Genomic DNA, 9,890 nt, shown 5'->3' with positions numbered 1-9,890 from the left:
GGGTGGGGGAGTATTTGTTTTGAGGTCTGTGTTTTAAGTATTTATACACCCGGGTCGTTATGCACGGCACGCCCCTCCCCAACGCACACATTAGCCACTGCGCATCGCCGTCCAGCCCCAAACCTCGCTAACCCTGACTAGCTTGGCCGCGTGTTATCTGTCCATGCATGTCACACCCCCACGGCTTCCCATTTCGAGCAATCCATTTACCGCAATTTATCCGACATGAAGTACTTCGGTAAAAGCAAATAACTTTTTCCTTCATTTTCTCTCAAGCACAAATTATGCACCCGCGCACACCCACCCACCCACCCACCCACCCACTCACCCACACACACACACACACACACACACACACACACACACACGCCCCACAAACACACAAACACACAAACACATGTGTGTGTTCCAGGGCGGTTATCCGGGTGCATAAGGCCTCCCTGGCCGCTCAGCGGGAGGTCTGGCAGCTGATGCAGCACCCCGCAGTGAAGGCGGCGGCGATGGATGCGGCGCTGCGTGCTCTGGATGCGACAGCTGAGGCTGCACACAGGGTGTATCGGAGGTACGTTTGTACTTGTGCGTGGTATGTGTGTATATATGTATGTGTGTGAACGTGACAGGCATCTGACCGGAATTGACACTGGCCAGGGGCTGCTGTCCAGCCCCAACGGAAAGACCGCCTAATGTCTCTCCCGCGGACGGGAGAGGGCGCGAGGGGCATCTGCCCTCTCCTAAGCAGCCGAGAGCCGTAGGTCCGCCACTGTGTGTGCCTGTCCGGGAGGAAGGGGGTCCCCGGGAGGATGGGGACAGAATTGAGAGATTGAAGGCTTTGACAACTGAAAAGCCCCAGAAGCCTGTGCGACAAAACAATTGAAGCGCCAGTTCTGCCCGAGTCGCACCCCACCTCGTATACGCAAAAAATCCCACCCTCATCCCCAACACACCCACCGCACACTCAACCTTCTGGTCACCTCATCTTTCACACCCGTCCTCATCCCCCACCTCTTCAGGGTCCTCGAGCGTTATCCTCACAACGGCAAGCTGCTCCGTTGTTACGGCAAGTTCCTGGAAGATGTACGGCATGACCCGGTGTCGGCGGCTCGGGCTTATGCGGATGCAGCGCGAAATGGAGGTGGTGATGGGTTGCTTTCCTTAGATCTGAAGGTAGGGACGTGAACAAAGTTCAAGATTTGGGAATTAGTTGTTCGACCATTCAGATTTCTTTCATTTCATTTGGGCGGGTGCACGGCTGCAGCGGTAGTGTAAGGCCGCAACCATGCTGGCAAGTTGGATGCGCAAGCGCACCATTGACAAGCCCCCGAGAAATATTCAAGTTAATCGCAGGTCCTCAATGAGGACCATATTAGCGATTAAGCTAATAAGAACAGATACTACACATGATCTGAGCCAAAGGGCCGAGAAAGGTATGAATAATGCGTTAGAAGCCTCAATAGGTTGGTCGACGATGCAGGCTGCCAACAAGGTTTGCGCACGATGGTGGGTAATGAAATGACAAGTTCAGCTTTCAACTGAAAGCCGTTCCTTGTGAACCATAAACACAATATTAATAATGAACCTGTGAAGGCAATCGAGGCAATCGAGATCTGCCGCAGATTACCCATCTATGTACGTTCCAAGTAAGGCTTGACCTTAGCCGTGCGTTTGTCTCTCTACCGTACTGCCACTTTATATTGGTGCTTCAATTTTTTCGAAGATCTTGACAACTGCAGCTGGTTTTGCTTGGTGCCATGCAATTTGGTAAGGACCAGGACGAGTTACTGCAGTTGGGATACGGATTTTGGTGGCGCTCCGATTGGACCATCCACCCACGTCTCTGCCCCCAACAGCCCGCACCGATCGCAGTTGGTTTACTGTATTCCCGTGCGACATATTTGCGACAACCCCACGTCGTGCTCTTAGATACAAGTCATGCCCACCTCCTCCCCTCCCCCTCACCTGTCCCCCTCACAAACCCAGATTACCGGCAGCGACAAGCCCGAGTTCCTAGCTTCCATGGACCTCCACGACGATGCGTGTATCGTTATTAATGCGGAGGGGAAGATACTCATGGTCAATGCGGTGAGGGGAGCTTAGTGGAATTCCTAGAATTTATACGTGTGTCACGTTAGAGGTTTGATAGGTTTGGTCCATGTTTTCTACCCGGGTGTGGTTGTGGTTGTGGTGCGGGTGCGGGTGCGGGTGCGGGTGCGGGTGCGGGTGCGGGTGCGGGTGCGGGTGCGGGTGCGGGTGCGGGTGCGGGTGCGGGTGCGGGTGCGGGTGCGGGTGCGGGTGCGGGTGCGGGTGCGGGTGCGGGTGCGGGTGCGGGTGCGGGTGCGGGTGCGGGTGCGGGTGCGGGTGCGGGTGCGGGTGCGGGTGCGGGTGCGGGTGCGGGTGCGGGTGCGGGTGCGGGTGCGGGCGCGGGCGCGGGTGCAACGGAAACCTCACGAGCCGCAGCCAACGGTGATGGTAACGACAAGCACACGGCGGTCAACGCCCGGCCTGTGATATCGGCGAAGGCGCGAGACCTTTGTTGGACACACATTCCATCGGCGGCTGCCCTCACCTCCTTCCATCAAAAATCCCAGCTTCCAACTCTGAACTCCCAACTCCTCGCACGGCTCCTCTCGCAACCGCATCCCCTAACTGCTTGCATGTCAGACCGAATTAGTCAAAAAATCTACTTAGCCACAAAATCCTGGTTAGTCAATCCTTGCTCAACATGACGTCCAACCCCAGCAGTAACCGCCCGCAAACCAACCCACTTTCCCCACCTTTCATGCCGTGCGATGATGTGCGCCTCTCCGTACTGCATGTCGTACATCCAGTGTGTCACGGACCTGCTGGGGTATCCCCGGTCAGAACTAGAGGTGGGTGTCAATCAGCAGATATGTTACAGCATTTACCCGAAGGGAAATTAGTGGGCCTGGTCCACCGTGTCGTACGGTCGTACTGTTTTAACATTACGACCGTTATTAGAGCGTGCCCAGCTTTTGTGTATCGCCCTGTCCTGCGCCGTTCCTGAACTGCACTGTGCTGTGGATGCTGTTCGAGTGTGTCTTGGACCAATAACGCGGTGGTGTGTGATTGGCCAGTCGCCGGCAATCGTGCATCTCGCAACGGATTACATGCGTGCCCCCATTCCCCTCCAGTAACACAACACAACAATATCGCACCAGTCTGACATCCGCTGCACACATCGGATTCGGACGCAGTTACCACTCACTGCCTGCCTCTCGGGCTCCGCACACGCCATATCGATCATTATCAACCGTGGCACCAGCACATTGCATGCTTCACGTACTTCATATAGGTCACCTTTGCGTGCTGTTGATGTATGCGCGATGTTCCGATCGGGCACTTGTACACACGCACGTACACGCGCACGTACACACGCACGTACACACGTTTTTCTTAACTACTGGGTTCCCCGGCTGTCCCTCCTCGCCAGGGCTCCAATGTATCCATGATTATGCCGCAGCCCTTCTCCAGTCGTCACACGGGGTACATAAGCAGATACGTGCAGGTGGGCTGAAGGAAAGGGGGATGGTGGGTTCAGCGATGGTCCGTTTCTAAGTCTGTAGTACAGTGTCGTTGCCCTCCTTTGCGAGCCAAGTATGTTTATTTCTACCCGGCCCCCTGCTCCGTCCCCCTCCTAAACCCCAACCCCCGCACACACATCTCTCTCACAGGGCGGTGAGCCCCACATCCTGGACACGGTCAGAGACGTGGTGGCGCTACACAAGGTGCGGGGAGTTGTGTGTGGGGGGGGTTGTGCGGGGGTGGGTGGGGGTGGGGGGTTTGGGGGGTGAGGTTGTGCGGGGTTGGGTGGGGGTGGGGTGTTGTGCGGGGGTTTGGGGGGGTTTGGGGGGGTGAAATCACCTTAAGAACCTATCCATGTACGTACCTACAGGCGTACGCACATCCCCTTGACAGGTGCCCTCTCCCTCACTCTTCTGACCTGCAGGACCGTTACGTGTTCCCGTTGCAGCTTTGCGTCACAAAGCTTTCAGGAGTGGGAACGTAAGTACGTTGGCGGCGGGTTGGAATGCAGTGTGTGTGTGGGGGGGGGGAAAGGTAAAGATTGTGGAGGCGAAGTTCCTGGTATGTGAGCGGAATGTTTGGCTTCTCTTTATCAGCTCCTTTCCCTCCTCCCTCCTCCCTCCTCCCTCCCTCCTCCCTCCTTTGCTCCCTTTGTCTTAGGGGCTGGGATTAAGATTCCTGCAAGGCCATTCGTTAACCCCCCTTTCCCACTCCATCTTCTCACAATCACCTTTATAGGGCATCTGTTAAGTTCATATTTCCTCTGCTGCTGCTTCTTGCACGCACCGCGTCTTGTCTTCGCAGCGACGCCATCTTCCTGGGCCTCCTGCGTCCGCAGCCTCTGGACAGCCGCAACATGCGGGCCTGGGTGGCGCCCAACGGCGTCATCCTGTGCACTGACCCGCAGTTCTCAAGTCTGACCGGGCTGCTGGGGGAGGAAATGGTACGACGGGCGCGCGAGAGGGGTGTACGGAGTACGGGGCTGCTGTACGGAGCAGTTGGGTACTGGGGCATGGGGATGCTCGATTGGGCGCGTTACACACAGCTTCCAGCACTTGTACAGCCGTGAACGGGAAGCAACCTAGACAGCACTGAAGGTTTGGGGCCCTTGGTGAAGGTTTGGGGCCCTTGGTGCCCTTTATGTTGCCGTACTGACTACAACGAGCTACCCGCATGGCCCGTGGGTGGGCTCCTCCCCTAGATTCACCTTGCCGTACAATTGCTGTGCGTGTGTATTTCCCACGTAATACCGGACATACGGATTCACAGGTTGGCCGCAACTTCCGGACCCTCTGCACCGACATTGCCGCTGTGGACGCGATGTTGGAGAGCTGCCGTACCGCGCCGTACGAACAACTCGTGGCGGGCGAAATCAGTTTCAACCTTGAAATGGCGCACAGGTTCGTATGTGTGCGCGTGCGTGCGTTTCTGTGTATCTGTCTGTTCTCAGTCTCTAAAAGTGTCGTACAGCAGTGTGGGTGCACACACGTCATCATGCACCTCATGATCCAAAGCTTCATCAAACTTTGTCCAAAGTTGCTGATTTCCCAATTTGCACGCCAACACCCGGCGCCACGCTAACCTGATTGTTTCCTTGACCCCGCTTCCTCTTACCTCTCACCTTTCACACCTCACCGCGGGCCCTGTAGGTACCTTCCGCCGATGCCCGTGCGTATAACCGTCAAGCCAGGTGGCACGGACTCACAACGAATTTTCGTCATGAACGCACAGCGCGTCTGCAACGCCGACACAGGTTTCGGCGGCGGCGGTTCCTCGGAGTCCGCGTCTGCGCCTTTCTTCTCATCGTCGTCGTCGTCTTCGTCGTGTTCTGAGGGCCTTATTGTGGTCGATGCACGCGGTGGGCTGGTGTTTGCAACATGGGATGTTGCAGCCATGCTGGGCTATCCAATGCGCTCCTTTTTGAGGTTGCGATTGGAACAGCTTCTTCCGGAGCCCTTCGCCACGTTGCACGTCGGCAAATATCTGCGGGTGGGTGTGTTGGAGGCCGGGTTGGGGGAAGGGAGACGCAAGAAGATTGGGGGGCCTGGACGGTGTAGCAGTGGTTAGGGTTTTAGGGTTTTGGAGCCCTATGTTGGATTTGGAGCCGTGGATGCTTTGCGTTTTTATGTTAAGCATGAGCACTTATGGCAAGTACGAGCACGGGCATGTGCAAGGGAATACGTGCGCAAGCCGCTGTTTTCATGTTTTCCGTGTCCATACGTGTGTTTGCCATGTCCTGAACCATCACACACACATACATGCTCCCGTACACCTCTCCCCCCTCCCCACCAACCCCACGCTCGCCATCTTCATCCGCCATCCAACTGCAGGAGGCTCCCGCCACGATACCCCCCGTAAGCTGCCGGGCTGGGCGCCTGGTGCACCTGGTCAACAGCAACGGCGCCCAGGTACCTGTCAGACTCAAAATTACGACACGCGAGGATGACGGCGGCGGTGGCGGTGGCGGTGGTGGCGGCGGCCGTTTCGGAGCTGTCGGTGGCGGCGGCGGCGGCGGCAGTGGCCATGTCAGGCACGTCATCCAGGTGCGTGGGGAATGCGGCGAGAAAGGAATAGCGGGGATCTGCTGGGGCAGAGCAGGGGGGAACGGCTTCCACCTGTTTTGGGTGCCTGCTTATTCTATGCAACTGCAACCCACGGCATGAGCACGTGAACCCCAGTACCAGCACCTCACACAATCCCCCACAGCGGCCCCTCTCCGACCCTGATATTTCCTTTGCGTTGCTCCCCGCATCCTTCTGTCCCTGCTAGGTTAATAAGGTTGACACCAACAATGACATTGCGCTGCATGCGGATAGACGGCTTGTGTTGACATGTTCCATGGACGGGTCCATTGTCTTTGTGGATCAGCCGTCATCTGCGCTTTTTGGATTCTCGGCCTCAGCGTGTGTTGGATCAAATCTCGCCGACTGCATTGATGTTTTTTCGGAGTGGCGCACCAAGGCAGGCGCCCATCAGACGGAACTGCTGCTACTGAGCCTACTTGATAAGGAAGCAGAGATGCCGGGTACCAGTTGGCGTGTCAAGGTGCACAGCCCCGAAACTGCAGAGGATGGGGAGCTCCGGAACCTGCCGCCGAGTGGAAATGTGGATGCCAAGGTGCCAACACGAAGACCCGTGGGTCGCTCCGCCTGCCTCCAGACCGAGCTCGTGGAGACGGTGCAGGACGAGAGAAACAGGGGCAGCGGCGGCGGTGGTGGGTTCAATGGTGGCGGTGGCGGTGGTGGTGGTGCACAGGCGAGCGGCAGCCACGCGGGCTCATTCACGGAAGCGGTGGGCGCCGCCGTCAAAAGTGGCGCTGTTGTCAACAGTAGCGGTGGCGGTGGCACCCAGAAGATTCTCGCTCGGATCATTCTGTGAGTTGCCGTTGCCGTTGGGGTTGTGGGCAGTCAGCCCCTTTGAAGCGATTGACAGTGCATGCGAGGGCAACCATTAACGCGCAAAACAAAGTAGGGGTGTATGTGCTCGGTTTCCTCTGCCGGTTTGAGTGTTTGCCCACACCTGCCCTGTGCTACCGTGTCCTGATTACATCCCCTGACGTACGCCGTACATCGTACAGATGGCGACGTGATATCCTGACTGGCACAGTTGAGCTGGACGAGCAGCTTGTGGTACGGAAGGCAGACATCAGTACTGGGCTCATTGTGGGGCTACCACCGTCAAGCCTGCCAAAAATGCCGCTCAGCAGGTACGGCACTTGTTGGGGAATCGGATGGGTTTGCCCGGCGTCGATTGACTCCTAGATTTTGATCGCGCAATTTCAACTTGCATTACGGGCCAGCATCCATCCCTTTCTAGCTGCCGCTACTGCTGCTACTGCTGCTGCCATTGCTACTACTGCTACTGCTGCTGCTGCTGCTTCTACTGCTGCTACTGCTACTGCTACTACTATTGCTACTGCTACTGCGACTGCGACTGCGACTGCTACTGCCTTGGCAGGCTCTTGGACGTAAACCGGGGTATCAGCTGGGAGGACCTCATGGTAGGGAATGCATGTGTGTGTATTCATGTATGATGTGTTTACTCCTATGTTTTCTACCATTCTGTGTGCATGTGTGTTTTGTATTGTGCATGTATGTTTGCATGTGGGGTGAGGAAGGGGGCCGCAATGTCTACATGCACAAGCTAGCACACGATAGCCGGGGCATGTGTGTTTGTAAATGGGGTTAGGGTCTATGTCTGGTGGGTTCATGTGGGCTTAGCAGTAACGAGCTCACATGTTTTTTTCATGCCGTAGGGAAGGCTCTCATGTCTCGTGTTTTGAATGCCGTGGTACCGGTACTCTGCTGCATTTTTGCTTCACAGCGCTTCATCTGCGCGTGTGTTATATTTTCTCCATCACCATTTCTTCACATGCCACGCAGATTACCCATCATCGCAGTTACTTCTCTGTGTACGCCTCTCCACCTGTCGCCCCCCCCCTAGATACCCCCCTACCTCTTACCTTGCTTGCTGCCCACACATTCCCCATATTCTTTTTTCCCGGCCTTCCCTCTCCTCTCCTCTCCTCCATTTCCCTCGCCTCGCCTCCATTTCTTTTTCATTCACATCTAATATGCTAATGATATCCGTTGCCCACAGCTGTCAGATAACCACAGATCCCACAAGCCGTCTGCGCTCAAGGGTAGCACTACAGCTGTGGTATCGGAGCCCAAAGCCTTTATCGGTCCACATCCCGACGGTGGCACCATGCGCATCATCCTGCAGGTATGCGGCAATTAACAGCAAGCACAAACATATAGCAGACTTACGGCAAGCTAGCTGGCGGGAACCGCCTTTTTACATGAGCCTTATCTCATGACGACAGAACCCCGTCCGCAATCCTTCCCCTCCCCTCTAACAGACGTTAATGAACAAATCGTTGGTCGGATTCAGAAGTCTCATTTCTTGCCTCACGCACTCAGCAAACCCAATCCCACCACCTCGGCTGACCAATCGTGTAGTTTTCCAGAAAAATACTTCCCCCTGTCCCCTACCCACCCAGCTGCCATTTTCGTACCCTCATATGCAGTGCCATACCTTCCATATGTGTGTGTTTTACAGAGTGGGAGGCTTCTGGGCCGCGTTATCACATTTGTCATGCCTTCCGGCTTTCTTGCCGTAGATTTTCCTGGCCCTCCTCCCCCTTCCCCCGCACTCCCAGGGTGTCAGCAGCCTGGGCAGCAGCAGCGGCCGCATCCTGGTCACGCTCCACCCGGATACATCCTACGTGGGCGCCAGGGCCAACTTGTACCGGGCACTGGGGCTGGAAGCCATCATTCACAATCAACAGCAGCAACAGAGCCAACAGCCGGGGCAGCAAGGGAGGAACCCAGACGAGCGCCTGCCGCTACAGCGCCCTACTCCGCGTGCGGTGCTGCCCCGCTCAGATTCAGTTGCCAACCCACGGGTCGGCCCCGCCGCCGCTACTTCCACAACCGATCCATGGGGCGGCGGTGCTGCAGCGCCGGCCGTAGCCGGTGCCGCAGCTCCCGGCGCCGTCGCAGCCGACGCTGCAAAGCCAAGCACCCTCTGTGATGTAGCGGGCTTGGGGGCTGGAGGCGGGGTTGCTACGCAAGCTGGCGGCGGGTACAGCGGTACGGCATTGGGGGGCTCCGGATCACAGAGCTCGTCCTCTCTGGACAGCGACGGCTCGGCTGGCGGCGGCGGCGGCGGCAGGCTAGAGCGACTGGCCAAGGGCGACGGCGGTGGCAGCGGCGGCAGTGATGATGGCGGTGCTAATGGCGAAGGTGATGGCGATCAGGACTCAAGCGATGACGACGACGATGACGATGGCGATGACGATGGCGATGACGAAGACAAGGAAAGAAAAGAGGATGCGGACGGAACCAAATTGCATGTGGTGAGCCGGTGGTGGAAAAGGTACTTGTGTAGCTGGCTGAGAAAATATGCCTTCCCGTGTCCCTTGTGACCTGTCCCTTTTGACGCCAGCCCGGGATGACTCGTCGGGCTCCCAGTCGCCCTGGTCCTGAACGTGCGCTCTTTGGGTTTTTTCTGTACTTTCTGCCCGTAGAAAGAACTCCTCGGGTGCGGCTTCGTTTTTGTTAGGTGACCAGCGGACCTAGAACCCGTTTAGCTGGTGCGCTACCCCCCGGTGGGGACGCTGCTGCTTAGTGCCGGCCATCGTACCCCGCGCGGTCTGACCGGGGGCGGAATGCACGAGAATAACCAGCCGTGTGCGTCTGGCCCCCGCGCTGTGTTTCGACCCCGGGGGCCCCCCGGCTTTGAAGCCCACAGTGTAATCAACGACATATATGCATACATGCATACATGCATACACGCACGTACGTAGCTTTTTTGGCGATCCCCCCTCCCTAAATATGCACACGTAA

At 57.0% G+C, this 9,890-nt stretch overlaps 1 protein-coding gene across 1 annotated transcript in view; it reads left to right on the top strand.

Moving 5' to 3' along the window:
* VOLCADRAFT_93925 (uncharacterized protein) overlaps positions 1-9,530 on the top strand; it is a gene marked incomplete at both ends in the record, with an annotated part of 17,867 nt that extends 8,337 nt beyond the window's left edge. The window contains 16 exons of the mRNA XM_002953172.1: positions 413-562; positions 1,011-1,164; positions 1,978-2,079; positions 2,826-2,867; positions 3,449-3,523; positions 3,690-3,743; positions 3,965-4,020; positions 4,345-4,483; positions 4,810-4,940; positions 5,190-5,529; positions 5,871-5,948; positions 6,310-6,914; positions 7,118-7,246; positions 8,157-8,265; positions 8,702-9,134; positions 9,490-9,530. Of these exons, the coding sequence (XP_002953218.1) occupies positions 413-562; positions 1,011-1,164; positions 1,978-2,079; positions 2,826-2,867; positions 3,449-3,523; positions 3,690-3,743; positions 3,965-4,020; positions 4,345-4,483; positions 4,810-4,940; positions 5,190-5,529; positions 5,871-5,948; positions 6,310-6,914; positions 7,118-7,246; positions 8,157-8,265; positions 8,702-9,134; positions 9,490-9,530 (2,638 nt within the window). The remainder of the gene's footprint in view (positions 1-412; positions 563-1,010; positions 1,165-1,977; positions 2,080-2,825; positions 2,868-3,448; positions 3,524-3,689; positions 3,744-3,964; positions 4,021-4,344; positions 4,484-4,809; positions 4,941-5,189; positions 5,530-5,870; positions 5,949-6,309; positions 6,915-7,117; positions 7,247-8,156; positions 8,266-8,701; positions 9,135-9,489) is intronic.
* Between the last annotated feature and the right edge of the window lie 360 nt (positions 9,531-9,890).

The sequence above is a fragment of the Volvox carteri genome (assembly GCF_000143455.1).
Source record: "Volvox carteri f. nagariensis unplaced genomic scaffold VOLCAscaffold_34, whole genome shotgun sequence".
NCBI lineage: Eukaryota > Viridiplantae > Chlorophyta > Chlorophyceae > Chlamydomonadales > Volvocaceae > Volvox > Volvox carteri.
Note: the sequence above shows the minus strand (reverse complement) of the source record. Positions and strands in the feature narration are given on the sequence as shown.